General features: G+C 39.4%; 2 protein-coding genes across 2 annotated transcripts; both read right to left on the bottom strand.

The window, feature by feature from the left end:
• Window positions 1-3,221: 3,221 nt before the first annotated feature.
• htr3a (5-hydroxytryptamine (serotonin) receptor 3A) lies at window positions 3,222-10,890 on the bottom strand (the record flags this gene model as incomplete). Its single annotated transcript, XM_080482494.1, has 9 exons — window positions 3,222-3,532; window positions 4,324-4,560; window positions 5,447-5,657; window positions 6,360-6,520; window positions 7,702-7,871; window positions 7,976-8,085; window positions 8,669-8,713; window positions 9,665-9,828; window positions 10,821-10,890. The coding sequence occupies 9 exons, from the start codon at window positions 10,888-10,890 to the stop codon at window positions 3,222-3,224; spliced, it is 1,479 nt and encodes a 492-aa protein (XP_080338620.1).
• A 2,672-nt stretch (window positions 10,891-13,562) lies between these two features.
• htr3b (5-hydroxytryptamine (serotonin) receptor 3B) lies at window positions 13,563-22,534 on the bottom strand (the record flags this gene model as incomplete). The annotated part of the gene is given in 10 exon segments (XM_080483378.1): window positions 13,563-13,828; window positions 14,260-14,469; window positions 15,362-15,572; window positions 17,915-18,072; window positions 19,635-19,804; window positions 20,579-20,688; window positions 21,101-21,145; window positions 21,318-21,481; window positions 22,446-22,497; window positions 22,499-22,534. Coding segments are annotated over 10 exon segments (1,422 nt in total), but the record flags the coding sequence as incomplete, so codon positions are not given.
• Between the last annotated feature and the right edge of the window lie 954 nt (window positions 22,535-23,488).

Genomic DNA, 23,488 nt, shown 5'->3' with positions numbered 1-23,488 from the left:
GCCACGGTGGTGATGTTCTTTAATTTGGAGGGGTTTGAAATTAGTTTTAATTCATTCAGGCTGTTATGGAACCAGACCAAAAGACGCCGCTTTTTAATGGCGTTATGATGGTGGACAGGGTAAATAAAAGTTCATTATGAGATGTGCAGCGTAGCAAGTAGAGTCTCAGTTGTGTTCATTATTTAGCACAAATTTAGGTAAAAAATTGAATAGTAAATAATAAAAAATGAAAAAGTTCTTGTTTATGACCTACAAAAAATAAGGTAGATTAAAAAAAATTTTTTTCAAAAAAACATGTTTTTAAGGTTATTTCTTAACCCCAAACACCACAGCCAGTGTTCTCTCAAGAAAGGGATTTAGGCCGTCTTAAAGGGGCTTGAACTTTGGTCAGGAGGAAGATATCACATATTTAAGATTTTTGGCTGACACTTGCCCAGACCCCACCAGCTTGAGAAACTCCTCTTTCAGCCTGACAGAAAATCACGATTTCAACACATAGTGTGGTGATGATGGTGCTTTTAGGTCACAAGTTTGTCATTTAACTGAGCGGACTTTGCTTGACTTTGTAATGATTCTCACAAGATATCATTGTTAAAAGCTGGTGGAGTTCATTGGTGGTAAAAAGCAGGACTTATACCAGTTGTATTGAATTGAAATGAAGGTGCACTGCCACTGATGAACTAGATTTAAAAAAAAACAATATACATATAAAACAACACTATATTAAAAATGACTAACACATGCAGTGAGATATATACAGCACAATTTGGGAGGTAATATATTCAAATAAAAAACAATAAAATTGATTAAATATGGGCAAGGGTTTGCATGTAAGCAGCATTTTAAAAAAAACCCACTAAAACCCATTAAAAGCGGCACTGTGCGTGTCTATTTTGAGATCAGTAGTCTGATGGACCATTAGAAAAATCTGGTGAGATGCTTTGAGCAAATTTTTTTCAGTGTGTTTTAAGAAAATGTTGAATAATTTATCATGATTTCTTCTCCAAAATACGGACAATAAAACTGGAACAGAAATTCCCCCGACCCCCTGATTTTTTTTTTTTTTTCTTGCTGTGTCCCCACCGAGGCTCTCTGGCGCCCCCTAGAGGAGACTCGCCCCTCACTTGAACAATCCCTGGTTTAGAAGGAATAGAGGTCAAAGGAGAATGTATAGGGGAGCAATTACAGACTTTACAGTGATCATTTAATTTGTGTGTGTGTGTGTGTGTGTGTGTGTGTGTGTGTGTGTGTGTGTGTGTGTGTGTGTGTGTGTGTGTGTGTGTGTGTGTGTGTGTGTGTGTGTGTGTGTGTGCATTTCAAAGCGTCATCGATCTCATTTACATTCTGCGTTCATCTTGCCCACAACCTACAGTATCACAGCCTATGTGATTGATAAGTCCCATTAACTGATTTAATTAACCTTTAGTGTCCCTGTCCAAGACGCGGCTCGAGAAAAACACAGCAAGCTTACAGAGACTTTACACACCGGGGCAGATGTAACCTACACTTGTTGCACTTTCACATAGGGAGGTGTAAGGGAGGTGGAACCAGGCATCTTGTGTCCCCTGGCAGTGCAAACGTCATACTTTTGGGGGGAAATTGATGTGGTTGGACATGGTGCCATCCACTGGTCACGGTGGTGAACTGCAGCTTAACGCACAGTAAGTGGTGCGGTTATTAGTTATGTCTTCTCACTGCGAGACATTCCTCTATTCGATCCCAGGCTTTTTTGTAGGAGATGTGCCTGAACTCCCTGCACATGCATGAGTTTATTCCAGCAGTCCGAAAGTGTTTGAGGTGAATTGGTGACTTGAAATGAACCCGAGGTCCGTGTGACTGTGTGGCGTTCCTCGTCCCACTTCCAACCTGCAGTGACCCTAAGTTAGATAAAATAGCACAGAATATAGATACATGAATAAATGGATGTCTCCAAATGATATGGAATTCCTTTTGTTCTTTATTCGGTTTATGTGGAATTTTGTTTGTTGCATCCCATATGGTGGATTTCTTTCAACAGGTGACCTGTTGCGATTTCAGTTGACTGATGATGGACCTTTGGTGGATAAACTCTGCACCTAATTGGTCGTCTTTCCTCCTCGCTGACCTTTTAATACCGTTGTAGGTGGAAATGTAAACACTAAGCCAAAAGTGTTGCAGTCAAATGGAGGCAAAAAACTATTTACATCTCAAAGGAAAGACAAAAAAAAACAAAAAACACACAAGATAGAGAACATAGACAGTAACAGTTGGTATATGTCTTTATTTGTACTGTTTTATCTTGTTCAATTCACCACTGCAACACAAATAAATTCTGAAAGGAACTTTATTTGGTCATCTAACAGTGATTTGATTACTTTTCATGGGAAATATATGGCACTTTGTTTTATAAATAGCAAGATTATGAAGGTCAAAATTGAGTAACTGTGACTTCTTCTTCATTTGTTATAACTGGACATTGATATTGTTGAGCGTCTTATTTATATTATATTATATTTTGTTAGCGAAGCAGCTACTGTAGGAAAGATACAAGAGGTTACACATCTGTACATATGTACACCCAAATAAAGACGCTCTTAAAGACACTCCCCACTCACATACACAATATGTAATACAGATCAAAGCATATCATTAATATACATTTCCTATGTTCTCTGGTTCATGTACAGGTTTTATATGTTTCTTCTGACACACTGACGAAAACCAAACCTTTAGCGTTGTAATATCCTCCATCCCGCCACCAATCTGTCTTTTAATCCAGGTTTTCGTCTTCACTGTATATCCTCTGCTTTACTTTTATGACGGCAGCTTGTCTGTCTTCCACGGTTTTAACCAATTCGACTGTTTTCAAACTGTATTTACTCACATCTTTTGTCTAAAATATAATAGACTGTTCCACTGCCAGAGTTATTTCCCGTAGTCCCTTCTCATGATGGATTATAGTCAAATTTGCAGGTGTGTTGAGGCGCTTTGTGTAAAGACATAGTTTTTACGACCTTGAGGCTGCCTCGGGTTGCCTTGAAACTTCACCGACAGGAAACAAACTGGTGGTGTAACCTACTAATGTACATACACAGCAAACCTCCACCACAGGAGCCCTGTCCCCGTTAACATCTGAATGCCTCCTTGTGTCCTGTGAGCCACGTTGAACATGCAGCCACTGACTCAGGTGTTCCTAAATTCCTTTTTTTTACCCGGTTAGTTTGCATGCACAGCGGTGAAACTCAGGCCACCTGCCAGACCGACCACAGGGTTCCCAGGGTGATGCTGTAGGCCACCACGGCCACCAGGTAGACTCTGAACAGCAGCACGTCCAGCACGTAGCCCACCTGCAGCCATTCCTTGGCGACCTCACGGCACCTGTCCCTCTTCTCCAGGAAGGAGCGTATCGCCGTGACCTCCTGCAGGATGTTGTCCATCACGGGCGGGGTGGCGTCCCTGGACGGGGGCAGGTGCAGGCCCAGCAGCCCGCTCTCCCTGTCGTGCTGGCTGAGCCTGCGGCCTAACTCGCAGGTGTGGTGAAGAGTGCACTGAGCTGCAGGAAGGGACAAGGGTTACATCTTTGCAGGTTCGTCAAAAGGAAAACACTTGGAGGAGTAATGCTCAAGAGCGACAGAATGTACTGTGTGTCGTGAATAGTGTGTGGTAACGTACTGCTTCAGGGAGCTTCCACTTTATCATTGCTGGTATATTTAGGAGGTTTTATAGCAATTGTTTATGTTGTAAAGGATAAATTACAAAAAAAAATATGCACAATTAATTCAACTACTATGCTGATAAACACAGGCCTTTAATTATGTCTGATTAGGTAAAAAATGGCAGATTGCACTTACATATAAAAACAAAAAGATACAAGTAGAATTTAATGATATGTGAATTCCACCAGAGGAAGCAGTTGCTATTCTCCCCTGTTAATGATAATAACATATATACATTTATATTTTTTTGGGCGTGTGTAGGACATTTCAGGAAGAAGGAAATGTAATGTGCTTTACATTTATAAACAAATGCAAGAAGTCATAAAATTATGAAAAAAATAGCAGAAAACAAACGAAGATTTTTTTTTATTAAATAAATAAATCAATAAAGGAATGAAGGGATGAATGAATGAATGGGTGAATAAGTATTCAGATTTTTTGAAATTTTGAAATACGAACTTTATGTTGAAATCCTAAGGAAATGGTTGATTTGGTTGACCAATGAGATAACTGTTGGGGTTATTCGTCCTTCTAGAAGGTTTTAGTGCATTTAAAGATAACTATTTCCCAAGAATACAAACGTTAGAACATCTACTTTTGTCTGTGTTTGACTTTATTTGTGTCTCACCTGTCCCATAGCTGTTGTCCTTGTAGTGCTCCAGGTCCGAGGCCTGGGAGGACAGCCTGGAGCACAGCCGGTGCTTCTTGTGGATGCAGAAGAGGACCGGAGCCCTCTCCAGGACCAGGTACTTGACCCAGGGGGGCACGGGGGGCTGCAGGTCCTGCTTGTGCACCAGACGGACGATCAGCACCGTTTCTGTGAGGCTGATCACCAGCAGAGCCATGCAGACCACGAAGTACACACCTGCGGGACAGGTATGTGAGAGTCTGAACGTCATAATGATAATAATACACAGATCATTCTGCACCCCGTATTAGTTATTCTAGACGATATGAAGTCATTAAATGCATTTCAGTGCATTAATTTAACAATTTACTGGATTTATATTTGGGAAAACAACATTTTTTGGGGTTTATTTGTAAAACTTTGTGCTCCCCCTTAAATGCCTCACAATGGTTTGATCCAAACCTACTCTAGCCCCATAACAATGCCCGTGCAGGTACATCAGAAAAAAGGGAAATGGGCTACACAAAAACTATGTTTAAAAAGTTTGTTATTCCTGCAATCACAACATATAAACCTAACGGTTTCAAACATTTACAAAATAATAATTCTGCTAATTATGGTTTATAAATAAATACATAAATAAATAGGAAAAGCATCTGTTATTCACTAATATTTATACATTGAACTAAATACTATGAACAACAAAACTAAACCGGCTCAAAATGCATTATTTTATGTGTTTTGAATCTAAGATTAATTAAATCTTATGTGTTTTAAGTGAACTATGGGATAAAATAAACACTTTATCCTTTAATCTTGAGCTGAGCTTCTATATGTCAGTGAAATCATGGGATTGTTGATTTGACTAAAATCAGAATAACCTGTTGCCTTCCACAGATTTCTTTCATTCCTTTTTTTTTTTTCCTTCCAATATTTCCACAGCTTGTTTTTTTTCTATCTCTACAGGCTTGACTTTCAGATCAATTGATGCTCAGGTTAGTTCTGTGCTCTCTTGAGCTTATATTTGTCCCATAATGGTGGCTTTAAGTTCCCACGTCAATTTAAAGATGAGTGACATTGTTTATATGTCCTAGCTATATCAATCACAGGAGATCCCCGCCACCTATCAGCGGAGTTCCTATGGCAGTAGCTGGCAGAGTGTCAGACACGATGATGAGGAAGACGGAGTAGCCCAGCAGCAGAGTGATTTTAAACGAAACCCTCTCTCCGCTGTCTGGCGGCAGGTAGAAACCCACGATGTCCATCACCATGAGGAAGATGCTGGGCAGCAGCAGGTTCACGGTGTAGAAGAGCGGCCGTCGCCGGATCACCACCTGGTGATGGGGAAACATTAAGGAGAGCTTAATGACAGTATGATTACTACATAGAGTTCGGGCCTAAAACGAGAATAATCAGCTATTTTGCTCCTGTCAGTTCAATTAGATTGAGTGTAATGAGTGCCAACCGCAACCCACTAACACAAAACCTTCATCATTATAGAGGAACTAAAGCAATTCCACAATAACAACTGGAGCTTTTTTGTCCATCAGTTATTAAATAAGGTAAAAATGAATCGTATAACAATGGTAAAGGTTGCTGGTTTAGGTCAGAAGGTACAAATTGTGGTGGCTTTTCTTAATTTCTATATTTTCTTCTGCCCTTCAATAAAAGAATGCTAAAGATTAAGTTTAAGGAAAGTGAATGTTGGTCCTTTAACAATCGTTAAATACCAGAAATAATACCTAAAAAAATGTAACGCAGTTTCTTTAAAACACAATGTGGAAATGGTTAAAAAATATTTCCAGCTCTTGCTAAGAATAATTTCACATATGTAGAACTAAATTAAGCAAAATATATTTCATTTTGGAAGTAATTTGACTTTGTGTGACAAGCAGTACAAGTAAAGTAACATATGTATTTCCAAGAAGCCTCATTGCAGCAAAGAAATATTCCGCCAAAAACACAAATTTCCCCATATATTTTTGCGCAATGCAAAATTAAAGACCGCAAACGGCCCTATAAATCCCAAAACTCACGTGGAACTTCATCTCGGCGTAATAGTCGTCGTTGTCCACGCTGAAGATCTTGTAGTTGGAGAGGATGTGGAGCAGCTCCCACTCCCCCTGGTTCATGAACACACTCTTGTCCTCCCTGAGCTCTTCGGGGCTTCGCATCAGGGTGATGTTGATGTCATCAACTGCAAATCGAACACAATATCGAGAGCAGCATGAAACAGCCATGGCAACAAGTCAGCCTTCACCTACCGCTCTGCTCTGCAAGCACACGTCTCAGCGGGGGGGGGGGAGTGGATAGATGCAGCGGACACAACAGTGGCTCTCGAATCAGGGCGGCTTTAAAGGCAACATCGATTCCATTCAGTTTCTTTGCTCTTTACTGCACTTAGCATGCAGGTAATTGATACGAACTATCAATGGCATTTCCCTAAAGTACATCAGGACACACACACACACACACACATAAAGCACATATTCTACACAAACGGACAGGCTGTGTCCAGGTGAATAAGACTCTCCTGTCTAGAGTTTGCATTTCCTACTGGTATGTAAGCCACCGATCACAACACAAACCCCATTATTTATTAAGGGTCATTTCTAATCCTTTATTGCAGATCAGTGTGAATGTATTGAATTATATTACCAGGTGTTATTAATACTATGCGCCTCTCATGCATGTTAAAGTCGCGGCCAAAATGTTTATAAAGGCCAAAGAATGAATGGCGGAGCTGTTAGACTGGATCATAACCGATTGCACAAGTATGCAGGATGGAGTGAGCACGTCAAAATTTGAGAAGAAAAGTTTAAGGAAACACTTTGAATAATTAGCACAGAGACTGGTTCGCCTTCCTATTGGTGCATTTCAATAAATTCTAAAACAATGGAAAATGTTATTTCTTTTCGATAATTTCATTGGAACAATGAAACACCTTTCTATTCTCGCTTCATCAGACATAAACTGAAATATTTCAAGGCTTCTTTCGTTGTATCTCTGACAGTTGGATTTGCTTTCATTACTGTGGCTCAATTCCTTCTACAATCAAAGAAATTATTTGGGATTAACTGATTTTCCAGTTAGCAGTTTTCTGCCATAGCAGGCACAGAAGAAGGATGAATGTTTATGTGTTGGACGCAAACAAACAAGAAAATACCCCAGAATCCATTCATTTGATTCAAATTAATTGAAATTACAATTTTTTTTTAATCTCATTCGAAGTCTTACACTCTTCACTATGTTCATTGCAGAAAAAATATTGTGCGTTTTGTGGCTTTACTGACATCACTCCCATTTACCAAACAAAGGCCATGAGATTATGCGGGAAACCTTCCGCAATCCAACGTTTAATGGCGCGAGGAGCCTTACTGGTGTGGAGCCAGCTCTGGAAGGTGAGGCTGCATTTCTGCACATCGAACGGGAAGTTGTAGATGTTGAGGGTGCAGGCGGTGACGACCTGGATGGGCTTGTAATTGCGCACCAGTCCATTATGTGTCACATAGACATAAGGGATGTCCGGAGACTTCCCCACGTCCACACTGCAGATCGGAGAGACAGAGCAGCAGCGGTTGACACAGTAATGATCGTGTCCAATCAGGAAGAAGAACCAACAACACATAAATCAGAGTGAAAGTAAGCTCACAACTCGTTGATGAGGATGTCGGGCACCCACACGTTGGCCGTGGGGAGAGAAACCTGTTTGACTTCATCAAAGTCTTCTGGGTCCCAAACCAGGAATTCATCTGTCCACGACTTGAAGAAAATGTATTAATCAAACCACCTACAGCTAAAATAACACATTCACTGCACTTACTTAGTAAATGTCAGGGTTTTGAAGCAAAATAATTACCCAAAGAATGGTCAAGTATTATAATTCAAGGCCGATTGAGGGATTTAATAACACGTTCTCTTTGACAAGTAGTTTTGGTAATTGCGCACTAACCAGTCAATCACAGACATACAGTAGACACATAATAATACATACATATTTCTTTTGTGTAAAGACACATAGATATAGATGATGGAATAGAGTAAAATAGAACACAAAAAAAAAGTAGCTGTATTCTAATAGGTATAAAATAAAAATGAATTAAATAATAATATTCTAAACTATTTTAAGGTAGATTGAAAAAAATACTAAAATGAAAAAATAACATAAAGGGTGAATTGAAAACAATACTTAACAAACAAAATTATTAAAGTAAATAAACATGAATTATTAGCCATGAAATGATTTAATTGCAAATGATGAAGCACTTCAAAAAACCAACCCCAACATTTTTTTTAAATGACAAATATTTTTGGGGTTGTTTCTTTTTTTCTTTTTTTTTCTTACCTGTCTGTACCACACATACGTTGTCAAAACCTGGTTCTTCTCGTCCTTTTATTGGCAGAACAAAGAGAAAATAATCAAAAGATCATTAACATCAACCTCTTGAATAGTTTGTTTTTTTCTGTTTCTTCCTGACTAACTGTTGTGTACTATTCTTAGAATCTGTGTGAAAACATGGAGGTGTTTTTTTTTTTTTTTACTTTTCCTTTGAAAATCTTCTCCAGATAGACTGCAAAGTCACCTGATGTCTTATGTAAGTCTATAGATCTGATCAAATGTGAAAAATTGTTACACCATCTTCAATCTCATCACACAAGTGTGAGGATTAGATTAGATGTACACAATATAAGGTGCTAAATACACAATGTAGAAAAATGTATGGCCATTACAAAATTATATATACGTCCAATAATGTCAAATATGAAAACCCAATAACAATAATATCAGCCATCTGTATACAATATGGCAAATACATGATATACAAGATACGACGCAAATATTGTATAACCATTATGAATATAATCTAATACAAGTTTTGGTGCAAATAACCCATTAAATTGTCCCAAAGTCATATTTTGATTGCGTGTGATGTGCGTCTTCAAGAGTTTATAACCTCTCACAATAATTTTGTGAGAAATAAATACCCATTTGTGGAAAGTTTTAAACAATATTTCATGAAATATGGGGCAGATTCCCTACAAATTAGAGAAAGTATGAGAAACTGGTGGCCCATCATTTTATTTATTTATTTATTTATTTATTTATTTATTTATATTTCAGATATTTTGTGACTTTACCAACTTTATCATTACAAAAGTGAGCCATTAAAATGCCCTTCAAAAATTCCACTTTCAAATATTTTTAGTGAATACCCAGTAAACTGCACTCATTCAGGATTTAAAGTGTTAAAAGAATTCCGAATACAACAACTCATGACACGGTAGAGAAAGTGGATTACAGTGACCGAAGGCAGCAGCATGTGTGTGCGGTGTCGCTCACCACGTTGAGGATGGAGTAAACCATGAGGTCTATGGCCACGATGGTGGACGTCCTCCAGTCCTTCACCGGCCTCACTCCTTTCTTATAGCCGGCACTCAGAAACTCAGACAGACGCACCAACGTGGCGTTTGCAAACCTTCCAGCGCTGCTGCCCGACTTCTTCACTGAAACTTGAGGGAAAATTCACCATAAGTTCCTCAAGTTTAAAATCGAGAGAAAGTAAATCTATTGGATAGAAATGAATGTTTATTCATAATCAAGCAGCAGATTTAACTGATCATTTTGTTTTTGACTGTTTTCTTTCTAAGCTGCTTACTTTGATCATTATTGATGAGTTATGAGTCCGTTAAGGATCATCAATGTGTGCATAGTGGCCATTTGTACAAGACTGTCGCTCTAAAACAAAGAAACATAAGACTTTCATTTAAAAGGGTTTTTTAGATGGTTTGGATCAGGGTTACTTATGTGTATTAAATAGTAAACTTCGTCATATTATTACATTATTCATTGTGTACGTCAAATCTCACCGATTTTTCCTAGATAAATTAGATTTAAAATAAAACGCCTTAAGAAATTAGGATTACAATGATCACAGATTAACACACTAATAAATAGATAAAATTGGCTTTAGTCAGTTTAGCTGAAAAGGTAACAAATGTGTGAATTTGTCAAAAAGATGCAAAGTTTAATTATTATATTTTCACTTAACTTCCACAGAAAAGAATTTTGATGACAAATGAATGAGCCACATTGTTTTAATAATTATAAAGAAGAGCAGTTACTATATTCTATCTTTATTCATTCATTTTCTTTCTTGAGTTGTTTTGTCAAAACAAAGTCTTTATTGTTTGTTCCCTTTTGTTAATTTTTGCACCCTTCCTAACTTCATGCTAACTTGGTCAGTCAGACCACGATCTATAAATATACGTTGAAATATTTTATTATTTTGACACAAACTTCTTATTTAGTTTCAAATGTTGCATGCGACACCAAACATATCTGAAATGTTCTCTTAAAGTCGCTCCCTATGATTAAAAATGTGCTGAACAGTTGAAATAATTGCATTTTTCATCCGAATCTGAGACTCATTAAAAGCAAACAGACTTGAAGTGGGCAGGTTAAACTGCAGCAGAAGCAGAAGCAGGGGTTTGCGTACCTGTGCAGGCTCTGGATGCTCCGTGAAGCAGGAGGAAAAAGAGCGCGGTCCAGACTGATGAGTTCCTCATGGCGCGACTTCATCTGGACGTCTGCCTGTCACTCTGAAGAAAGGCCACGTCCTCCATATCTGTCCACCATGGGCATCACTTCAGTCACATCCGCCATCATAACCTTGTTAGTGCCACTTTGCTCATGAGGGTGGATCAGCGTCTGACACCACTCCTCCTCCTCCTCCTCCTCCTCCTCCTCCTCCTCCTCCTGATACATTGACACCGACCCACCACAGTGAAATGTTCACCGATCTTGAAAATATGCTGTGCAGTTTACTGAAAATCTGTACTTGAGTTACTTCTTCAAAAAGGTTGTGCAGTTACTTTACTGTTTACTGAAACAAAAACAAAAACAGCTTAAGTTACTTTTATCCATTTCTTCATGGGAGCGTCAATTATTTAAGCGGCCCTCAGACCTGAAATCACACTGAGCCCCCCAAACCTTCAGGCCAAGTGAGAGTAATGTTTCCTATCGGTTTTATTCACTTTTGAGACTTAAATTTTAAAAGAAAAAACCTAAATGACATTGATATATTATAAAATCTCATAAAGTGTAAAAATCTACCTTTATCTCTCATATTTGATCATTCTTAGCTTTAAAGATTAGGATAATTTTTCACTAGATTTCTATAAAACCTTGCCCACACATGGATAAGTCCCACTCTCCCGTAATTTCATGCATTCTTTGCAAAATAGGAGAAAATAAACTTTGCTTGAGAAATAACTAAATGTGGAAGTTACTAAACATAGTGACTGATCAGATACAGGACTACTAGTTGTATTATATGAGCTGCTGTGACCGACAGATGACCAGTGCAGGGTAATTTGTATGACAAGAAATCTATTCAATCACATGTACACAGTAGTACAGCGAGATGTGTCCTTTGCATTTAAACCCAAAAGATCATTCAAGAACCGCCATTTGGTATCCAGGGAGTATTCAGGGTCTAGTGCTTTTAGGTTTGGAAGGAACCGTGGTTTTTAACTTTTCTCACCAAAATCTGTTTACCAGTGTAATTTGAATTAAGCAATATAACCTTGCTTCAACGAACCTCAAGATATAGTACAAGTCTCTTTTGAATAATTGTGTTTGGTTGCGGTTGATGGTGAACATCAGCGCTGCGGCCCACATTTCCCAAACAACAAAAGACAAAGCACTGAAGTCTTTGAGGGCTTGTAGCTGTCTATAATCATGTTTATTTGTCAGACTCAAATTCACGGTTGGTTAAGCTCACTCCGGCTTTTGTTGTCACTTCTGCCAGGTGACATCTCAAAGAATAATCACATTCCTCCTCTGGCTATCCTTTTATTTCCAAAACAGCAGAGTCAGTCATTTTAAGATGACATTTATATCGAAAACAAAGTGAATCCACAAAGCTGGAAGTGGATTTAAAGCCAGTTTCTACCTCATGCGAGCAGTCATGAAGCACTTATCTGCAGCTATGTTGCGTAACATCATGTAACCAGATCTACTGGAAGAGGAGGCTGCAAATCAGCATCCAAATTGCATTAATATGGATTGTTCCAGCGGCGGGTTCTCTGTGATGCACTTTTGATATTCTTATCACGAACATTAGGAAACCAGCGGGGAATAGAGACACAGCAGCTGATCTCTGAATGGCTTTTACTGATCTATTTTGTGGCACAAGGATGGAGATTAAAGTATGAATACAATATCATAACATCACACTGGCACTGAGGATTTTCTCCAGAGAGCTGCGTTCTTCCACAGTATCTCTGAGTAAATCTTCACTGTCGGGAAACATAATAACTGACTGGATACAATAATGTCTCTGTCAAACTGGAGATGTTGCTGCAGTGCAGCGTCGTACGCTGACAGAATATTTAAAGGACGGCTTCAGGTTTGAAAATTGCTTCCATCGGGTGTCAAAAATAAACGACAAAGAACTGAAGTGAAATATGAGTTAGAAAAATCGCTGTCGTTTCTAAATATTGCAAAATGGAGTGTTTACAATTCCCAACATTTCTACATTTCTAGCTTAAATTTTGATGGCTATTTATTTATTTATTTATTTGTTTGTTTGTTTGTTTATTTGTTTATTGAGGGAAGGGGCGGAAAGGAAAAGAAATATATTCAAAAAAGGAATAAATACAGAAATGCAAACATGAATTCATGATAAAGGATAGATGAAGGGACCGAAGGAAGAAAGTGAAGAGAAAAGGAAACAAACATACAAACAAGGGAAGAAGAAAGATAACAAGGAAAAATGAACTAATACAGTGAGGGAAAATGAAAGGGAATGAGATGAAAATAAATAACAAGAAAGGACGTGAACCAACAAGAAAAAAAAACAAGATAAAGATACAAAAATTAAAGAAAAATAAATAAGAACAAAATAGATGGGTGAATGAATAATATTTTTTTTTGCAAGCAAATAAAAGAAAAGAGAAAAACGTTTTTAAAAAAAGAACGTTACTGGTAAAACTGTCTTTAAATAAGATTTTGTGCGTTTGGATTTTTCTTTACACCTTAGGTATGATATTTTAACGACATTTTTAATCTACTTTTCTGACTCCATTCATTTTGTTGTAAACTTATGTTATCATGACAAAAATACTAACCGGTTTGTATTAAACTATTAAAAGTGTTATTTAATGTTAGCATCGGTTTATTAAGCTCTTTCGTTTCCATTCTTCCGGACTGGCTGCCAGTTGAGTTGAGTTGTCGTTCAGGCGGCGCTCCAGCTGGCCCACAGCAGCAGCAGCGTGCCGGCGTACAGCACCAGGACCAGCAGGTACAGCCGGAACAGGAGGCGGTCAAGCCTGGAGCAGAGCTCCAGCCAGCCGGCCTGCGTCGAGGACTCGCTGTCCTCCTGGGACAGAGCCATGCGCAGGGAAACCAGCTCCTGGAGGAGCCAATCCAGTCCGGACGGAGCCTCCTGGATCTCGTTCAGGGACAGCAGATCCTCCTCCAGTGAGTTTTCAAGCTCGTAATCTGTGAAAAGATGATTAAAATGAAAAAAAAAATCCAATTTGAAAGTCACATGGAAAGCACACATTTACTTTTTGAAATGTCTTCTTTTGCTGGATTTGAACCCAGTAATGATGAGTGATGGCAGAAGACGGCCTGTGTGTCACAGGACAGGTTCCAGCAACACGCATTCTTTTTTACCAAACAGCTTCATATGCATATCTTTGGACTGTGTGAAGAAAACTGGAGTAGCCAAAGACAATAATATAATAATCTTTTGAGGACGTTAATCTGCATCTTTCCTATTCATAGCTAACTACATATACATAAGAGCTCTAAATATAAACAACCAAAGTAAATCAAAACTATTCGTGATGTTGATCATCGCGAAAGCCTTAATCTGCTCTGATATCACCCGTGAGCAGGACATTCAGCTTCTGAGTTTAAACGTTCACCTTCGGCTTGGTGGATCTGATCGAGGGTTTTGATGGAGGTCAGAGCGCTCCCGGTGAAGCCGTGGCCGACCGAGCCGTACTTGTCCAGCAGGCAGGCGGACACCGACATCTGCCTGACCTCCTTCTCGCTGTGGTGGAGCAGCTTCACCACCAGTATGGATTTGGCCAGGCTGAGCATCAGCAGGGCCATGCACACCGCAAAGAACACACCTGCATGGAGATGGCAGAGACATTTCACAGCACCTGCAACCCTTTCAATGGAATACAGTAACTGCAGATAATTACAGATTTTGCCAAAATGTTGCATCTTCCATGCTTCCTCTTGATTAAGAGATTCCACAGGTCATAAGTACATTACAGGGATTACACACGGATGCATACTTATTCACACAGCAGATTTACTCTCAGCACTTAAACCCTAAACAAGCTGAAGTACCTGTAGAAAACTCATGCAGGCACAGGGACGGCATGCAAACGTCCAACAAAAAGGCTTCTAACTTCTGCGTAGTGCCAACCAGATTCCATTTGTAATATTCAAAATAAAGACTGATTTATGGCTTAACCTGCTTAAATTCTACTTAAAATTCCCACAGCCTCGTGTTTATGCTGAAACTCACTCTTTCTTGGAGTTTACCTCTGTGTAACCTTTGCAGTTTTTAATCAGGGCAATGGCTGGCACGAATAAATCAAGTTGTTTTTTTTTTGCCATGTTTGTCTTTGCTTGACAGTTTCCCAAAGAAAGTGATCCCGGTGGCACGACTTCAGGCACGCCGGTGGCCTTGGGGGCAGCGCTAATAAATCTGTTGCTGTCAGGAGGTTGAATTACAGTGCTGAGAGGCAAACATGATGAAGTTCACAATTTAATTAAGATGCTTCAGAGATCCATATTTCTATATACAGCCAGTAAATGTGTTTCAGTAAAAATAGCTATAATTTTCCCCTTTCTGTTTACTGGCACGTCAGGTTAAGTCGTGCTGGTAAGCTTCATGTTATGGCACGTGAAGTTGTTCATCGTGCTTTTCAGAAGACGCCCTTTGGGGTGCACAAAAATGAATGCACAAAAACTACGACGGAACAATACTTAGAGGATAAAAGTTGGTACCAATGAGCGGAGTCCTGACCGCAGTGACGGGCAGCTCGTCTGTCAGGTTAACCCTGAACACTGTGTAGCCCAGCAGGATGCTGATCTTAAAGGCGATGCGTGTGCCGCTGTTCAGAGGCAGGTAGAAGCTGATCACGTCTACCAGCATGAGGAAGATACTGGGGATGAGGAGGCCCACCACGTACAGCAGGGGGCGCCGGCGGATCAACACCTAAGGGACAAGATAACAGCCCGACTATGAATCAAACGACTCAAGAGTCGTATGTGTGACAGTATCGCTCTGATGTGACCTTTGAGTTGAATCGAGCTGCAACTCCACTTGAGGACAGAAGCGTTCATTAATGTTCATTTTAGATTATAAAGCATTCTGGTAAATGAGGGGAAATTTCAAGTCCCCGATTTGCCTATGCTTGTAGTTCATCTTCCTCACGCTCAGTAACCGCAGCTTCCCCTACAACTCTTATCGTCACAACCAAACATCAGTGAGTCCTGCTGCTGTAACCTTTGCAATGCATTACTGATGGACTCTCTCTTCACCAGCTCATGCCGTAGTGAAACATGCCTTTAAAATGAGGAGAGGTTTAATTAAATTCCGCAAACAGTTGTGTTGCAGCGAGCAGATTGCGTGTAGCAAAATGTCATGAACGGGCCTAAGGTAAATTACCTGTGACAGTGCTAGTTAAAGGTCAGTGAAAGCATCAATATTAATTAACAAATATCACACTGTCGGGGGAAATTCAGTGTGCACGTGAAAGGACTGAACGTGCACGGTTACAAATGGCTGTTGTGAATGATTTTAGGGGATGTTTTTCCCACTTTCAGAGCCGAGTGAAAAAGTTTGGGTGAAACAGATTCTCTTCCTTCTTTGTATAGATATTTTTCTTACGAATGTATGATAACATAGTATATGGAAGAACTACGATTTTATTAATTTTTTTTTGCCATATAGCACAGGAGCAGAAAAAATAAACCTGAAATATTTACTTTTCTTTTATGCGAACTTCAGTTCTGCTTGGGGCAAAATACACCTATTTAGTATTTACAATAAAAAGAGAAGACAGATTTTCATATTGGCTGTGATTACGCACAGCACCCACAGTATTTTCAATAAAGTGCGAGCGAATGACAGGATGAGACCTTGTAAACGCTCATTAAATAACAAAGTTATGGGCATTGAATCATACAGAATCTGTAGTAAACAGATGAAGTACGGTAATAATTACAAGGATTTTACGTTATAGTTTGGTATAGTATAATGTAGTCTGGATTTTTCTTGATTGACCGTCTCAGATGACGCTCTCGCTATTTCTACATTCAGTCCTCGGGTTGATTCAAAACACTCAAACTTGTTTTCAATCGCAATAAACGTATAATCAAAAAGTTATCATTTGGACAACTGACAAAAGCTGAACAATCACAGCAAGTCTTCTCAAGCAATACTTTCTAAACCATAAGTGGAGAGAATAAAAAAGATTGTCACCACCCTGGTATAATTGGTCTTTTTTTATCAGTTCATTGACTTGTTTTTTTTTATGTGGCGTCCTCGTATTTCACACAAAAACCAGCTCTGCATGGTGCGTAGTGATTGTTTTGTTGGTTGTTTCTATAAAAAAACAAACCAAAAAAAATAGATTTGATTCCAGTAAAATTTCACAAATACACCCTCCAATGTGTGGTTTTGTTGATTTCTCTAAGGCATCATGGCTGATATAGAGCCGGTTTTATAGTTACTGGGCTGTGGAGTCAATTCTGGAAACACATGCTTATTGTTGTTTTTTTTTGAAAACCTCTGGTCTAGATGATAAGTAGTGGATTTATTTGTTTCCCATCTCAGTATTTCATCCCCAAAAAAACCAAAAAAAACCCAACTGGAAACGCACAAATAACATTAATGCCGGCTTAAATCTTTTTTTCTTTTTTTTTTAAATGACATATTTACTCTTTGCAACACAACTGTCACCGTGTAACAATATCCCAGTGAGCCGTGAAATGCCCCATTACCAAAAAAGCCTCGGCTCTTTGAGCTGCATAAATAGCAGCCCTCCCTGTTCTCCACCTGCAATGGGCTGTGAGGCCATTTTGCTCGCCACTAACAAGAAGTCCATTGATCAGGCAGCCACTGAGACAGTCTCATTTTGGTTGCTCGCCCTCCCCTGTCTATCAGCTCCTCTCTCTATCTGTCTCTTGACTTGCCAGGAACGGCCTCAGCCACATCATTTGGCATTAGCTCCCGAGCTCGATCCGTGAAGGTCGCAGCCAATTGCTTTACACTTTACAATTGCACTGTGCAGCTTCGGGAGGCAGCGGGGGAACCCGCAGAGAGCTGCAGTTTAAAGCTCGCCATCGACAGGCAATCACAGTCATCAGGCGGCTGCTGCTTGCTCTTTTGTTACCGAGTTGTTACACCTTTGCAATATTAAGCTGTTAGTCACTCTTAATATTTAGATTGAATTAGAAAATACCCTGGCTTTCATTCGTTGGAGTGAAATCGTCTGTAATGAACTGGGCCCTGTGCAGTAAATCTGATGAGAGTGAACGCATGAAGGCACGTGCATTGAACTGGATGTGGGCGTAGTCGGTGTCATCCTGACGAATCTTCCAGTAGTGTGTCGGAACGGACAGCAGCTCCCATTCGCCGTCATTCATGAACTCCCCCTTATCCTTAGCGATGGCTTCTGCGCTCCTCCACAGAGCCAGGTCAATCTCCTTCACTGCACAAGATAAAGAAAGGAATCGAGACAGAAAAACAACGAAGGAAAGCAGTAAATATCCGTCCTCACCACAGTCTTTTTTTTTTTCCCTTTCCTCTCCCTGAAAGAGACATTCTGTTTGTTTGTGTGGATTTCAATGAGCTTTTCATTTGGATATAGAAGCGAGGTTAACCAGCTTTTATCTACGTTTATATATTTAATTTAACTCAGCCTCTGCGTTTGAGTGGTTTGGAAACGTTCATTTAAAAGAGAGCAACTCTCTCAGTCAATTAATAAAATGGGCCAGTCGGCTGATTGGACAGTCACAGCTGAGCTTACAGTCACTGTACAACAGGCAGCTACAGCGGCTGGCCAGCTCCATCTCTGGAGATGACTCCCATCCCCCTGGCCAGAGAGTTCCAGCTCCTGCCATCGAGACGGAGATTTAAAGCCCCAAAACTGAAGACGAGCCGCTACAGGAGCAGCTTTGTTCCTGCTGCCATTTCCTTTTTATAATCAAACTTGAAAGCACCTTACTCTTGGGTCTTGTTATGCATTGAATTTCGACCTTGATTTTTTTACATTTATTGTTCCTTTTTTAACTTTATCAACAAGTTGTCATAATGATATTTTGGCGGCTCCTTCTATTTATTGATTTGTTGATTTATTCTCTCTTTCCTGTCAGTGAGTCTGTGAGTGCCCGTCTTTGTCCCTACTGTTTTTTACTGTCCTGTGTTTTAATATATCTGTACGTACTGTCAGATGCCCTCCCTGCTGCACAAAAAATCTACCTACGGATATCAACAAAGTTGCTTTGACTTTGACTTTGACTTTTGACTTTGGTAGGCAAAGCAACTCAATGTTGATATTCTAGCGTTTTCCTTTTTTTCAGCAAAACCTCCCTTTCTCTATTCATCCATACCTTCTTGTACTTACCTCAGACCCCATTTAAATGGCATCGATCTGCATCAAAGCAGAGGTACATTGTGTTCAGCCCGCAAGTCTTTAATCTCAGGGCCAGACTTCCTCTGTGCAGTTTGCATATTCTCCCTGTGTGTGTGATGGTTTCCTCTAGACATTCTCACCCGCTCCTGCATGAGACGGTGGAATTTGCTTTGGTGACCATTGTAAACAAGAACAGGCTCTGCAGAAAATAGACTTGTGTTCCTCCTGAATATCCAAATCCATTCATGTTAAGTGAACTGATGGCTTCAAATTGTCTAGAGGTGTTAAAGTGTGTGCATGTGTGATTGTCTATCAGAGACCTATGACAAAGTCATTATTAATATTTAAATCTTTTTGAGCATTTCATGTTTTCTTATGTCGTAAAAAAGACCAGATTAAAAATCATTAAGCATTCTTAATTGTAGTTCTGTAGTATTCTTATATAGTTCTTTAAGTATTTGCTTCTCTGTGTTTGCCCTGTGTTACAACAGTGGCACCAGCAATGGTAATGCTGTACTAAGTTTTATGTGCAAAGCCGTTGCTACGTTCGGCGTCTGCTACAATCTTTAACAGTTCAAGCTGTACGGTGGTTGAGCTCCACACTTTCACCCATCAGAAGAAGCACGGAAACAAGGGACCTGAGTGGAGCCAGCTGCGGAAAGTGAGGCTGCAGTTCTGCCGGTCGAATGGAAAGGCGTACAGCTCCAGACTGCAGGCCAGCACCGCCTGTATGGGCCGGTAGTTCTTCACTGAGCCAGAGGAGTTGACGTAGACGTAAGGAATTGGAGGAGACTTCCCCTCTTCCACACTTGGAAGACACAACGGAGAGTTAAGGTGAGGTGACATGTGGATTGCCCTCCTGAATAACTAACCAGGGACACCTTTAAATCAAGATTACCCACCATGAATAGCTGGTGGCTTTTTGTCTTTCTTTTTTTTTCTTTTTATCTTAAGCCATTTATGTCCTACAAATCTTAACATGTTTGCATTTACTAAAAATCAATGATCTGATATTGCAGCAATAAATTATAAATACATGCACATATCCATCTCGAAATGTGTGATATTAGCAACATTTATTTCTGCACAAAAACATAAATAGCAAATTTCCACAGCTTCAGCAATCTCAAAGCACTTTACATTGTTAAATTACATTCACCTATTTCAGTTTGATTGTGGTAATTATGGCCTCTTTTTTTAAAGGAGAAACATGAAACTAATGTAATATTTTGAGTATTTTGTATTTTGATGATGAGCTAACATTTGACAGTATTTTCTCTCTGTTAATGATCAAATTGATGAAAGTTTGACCCTGAAATTATGTAACAAATAATAAAAATAAATAAAAATAACAACACTGAGTTTAGAGTGAGTTTCACTCTCAATCCAAGAGATGACAGCTCTGCTTTACTTTAATTTTAAAATCACACCCAGCTTCAAGGCTACTATCCACACTTACAATATGCAAACATCTTCTCAGTCCAAATATAACTGTATTGCTATACGTGCTTAACAAGTACTATCTGCTACTGCTCGCTAGATACTTTATCTAGAACTGGACAAAATGTTGGCGTTTTCTTACAATTCAGTGACGATAACATCGGGTACCCAGATGGCATCAGATGACAGTGAGATCTCGTTGATGCCATCAAACTCCTCCGGATCCCAAACCAGGAACTCATCTCTCCAAACCTGAAATGACGAGATACGTAGGATTCGTGAATAGAAAGTCAATATAATTGAGAAGGAAGTATTTACAAAAGTAGAAAATTAACTCAGCTCCCTGCGACGTAGCTCACTTTATAATGATTCAAATTATAGTGAAGAGCATCCCCGTTACTATTTCACTCAGCTCCTGTTTACTGGAGGAGGAGCTCATTAATCTTGCACTAATTCGGTCCCTGTGACGGCAACATGAAAGACGACACAAGAAAAGCTACATTGGCATTAGCTGATTCCTAAGTCGCAGGGTGCGATTTGCCAGGAGGGATACCATCACTCCCTGCCTGACCTCATTATTTTCATGGCAGGGGAGGGAGAAAGTTGATCTTTTTTGTACATTGCATAATAAAGTCAATATAAAGAAGATATTGCTGTGACCTACCTGTCGGTACCAGATACTTGTGGTGATGCTCTGTGTCTTTCCATCCTAAGAAAAGCAAGTTATAGCGAATAATGTTAAGATATTATTTGAATGTAACTCTTGTGGACATATCGAGTAAATAATTCTCGGGGAAAAAAGACTGAAAGTGGTAAAGTGACCAAGACATTTAGTTTTTGAACCTTTTCCCCTCCACAAAGCGGTGTAAGACCTGACTCACCACATCGAGCACAGACTGTAGGAGGAGGTCTATGTAGACAGTGGTGGGACTGGTCCAGTTGTGGACCGGTCGAACCCCGCAGTCGTACTTCCTCAGAAGAGTCCTGGTCAGCTGGTTCAGGGCTGATCTCTTGGGTTTCTCTGGGACGCAGTCAGTCAGATGGGCTGAAAGTTCAGATTTAGTTACAAAAGCTGGAGCTTGAGCTCCCTCTTCGGTTCAGTTAGTTTGTATTAATCTAGATAAATTACCATTATGTTCCTTGAGATTGTTTGTTTATCCACGATAATCCTGAGCTGTGTCAATACATGATCACAAATTAAGAGAAAAGCATTTCTTTATTAACGGGCATGTCTCTGTTAGAGCTCCAGGGGCTCATCACACTAGAAACACGTGTCTTTAAAATCCCTTTCAAATTTTAATTTGAAACATTTTATAATAAACTATGTAGCAAAATATTTCCACTGGTTTTTAATTGGAACGTTTAATTGAAAAGGAAAGTATTTTTACCTCACAGTGATGCAAAGACATGAATGCAAAGGTACACACACATTTAATTTATTTTATGCATACAGAGTGTTTACATCTATAACATATGTTTGAATGAATTACTGTAATACTCTAGATGTACAAAGTGCAAAACACTGGACTTTTTCCTGCTGGTTTTGGTTTTTGTGGCTCATTAAAAAAAATTAAAAGAAGAAGGAACCTACTATGTCTGATCTGAAACCTGCACCAGACATGTTGGCTACTAAAATTATTAGAAGAAGAAATGATATGTGGGGGTGGAGTCCTATCATCAGTAGGTCAAGATAATTATGCATGATACATATTTAATGCTAATTATCTGAAGGATGCATCATATATTAATTTGCATAATGATACCAGTGCATTCCCTCTTATAATATTCACCAATGACCACACCCTTTTATCTTATATGTGCAATTACTTTTACTCACTCAGCCATAGTTAACAGAACAAACTGTTGCAAAGATTAAAAATATATAGCAAAAGCAAGTCCTGTCTGATAGAAATACTCTCAGTGAATTTTTAACCCTGAAGTAAACAGTTCCAGTCAGTCTTAGAAAATGTTCCAGTTTATTTTCTTTGAGCCAAAAAGAGGAATCTTACCTGACAACAGCAGCATCAGCCAAATGAGAGCCATCAGGATAAAAATGTACCTTCAGGATTACAGGTGCTATCCAGGTGTCGCAGACAAACAGCAAAAATATCCACAATTAACTTCAACCGTGGCCGTGCAGAGAGTAGGAGAGGAGCAATGAGCAGCGGAGAGCAGACATTTTGGTTGCACTGCCATTGATTTTCCACTATCTGAGTAAGGTGATACATATGATAGTGAAACATGCCTGAGAGAAAACTCCCTGAAGGTTTAGTGCCAGTTTACTGCTCCAGGAGACGAGCATTTAGTTGTTGTAAAGGTGTTTTAACTCAGCTGGAGAACACCTAATAGCCTCGAAGAATAAAAAATGCCGTGGTGTCTGCACACCTGGGAGGAAAATAAAGCCCTAAAATTGCATCACGGTTCCTCACAGATTGACGACTTTTAAAAATAACTACTGGAGAGATAGCGCCTTTACAAATCTGTGACACCCGAATAAATCCAGGAAGAAATGGGCTTTCTTTTCTGGCACGGTGTCATATCACCCCCTTTAGTTAAGGATGTTATTTGCAGTGCCAGTCATTGGATATGGATGGTTTAATCTCAATTATTTCCATTCTTTCTGGCAGCCTTGTTTTTTTTTCTGTGGGATTTTTTTTTTCCACACATATTTTCAGTATAATGTGTTATTCTGTCAAAGTATTTTGATTTGAAAATCCTTGTTTCTTACACATTATACTTAGAAATCATACATGTCAGAGCTGTTTGCCTCGCACCGTAAATTGTGGTTGAAATACAAATTTCCTGTATTTTCATAAAGAATAAAGTCCTTTTCACACTGTAATCACTGTTCTGTGTTCTGACATCACAAATCCCACTCTGGAAACAAATACTGTCAAGGGTGGAAATTCCATGTTAATGCTGGAGGGGGTCAAAAAAAAGAAACAACAACACATGATTGAAATAAATGTATAAAAGCAACATGGTGGCCTGAGGTTGGTTTAGTTGCTGAACCAGTATCACTAAGCAAGCATGATACTCACTGCCGGCAAGT

The sequence above is a fragment of the Lipophrys pholis genome (assembly GCF_963383615.2).
Source record: "Lipophrys pholis genome assembly, chromosome: 16".
NCBI classification, from domain to species: domain Eukaryota; kingdom Metazoa; phylum Chordata; class Actinopteri; order Blenniiformes; family Blenniidae; genus Lipophrys; species Lipophrys pholis.
This window is presented reverse-complemented; position numbering and strand designations above follow the sequence as displayed.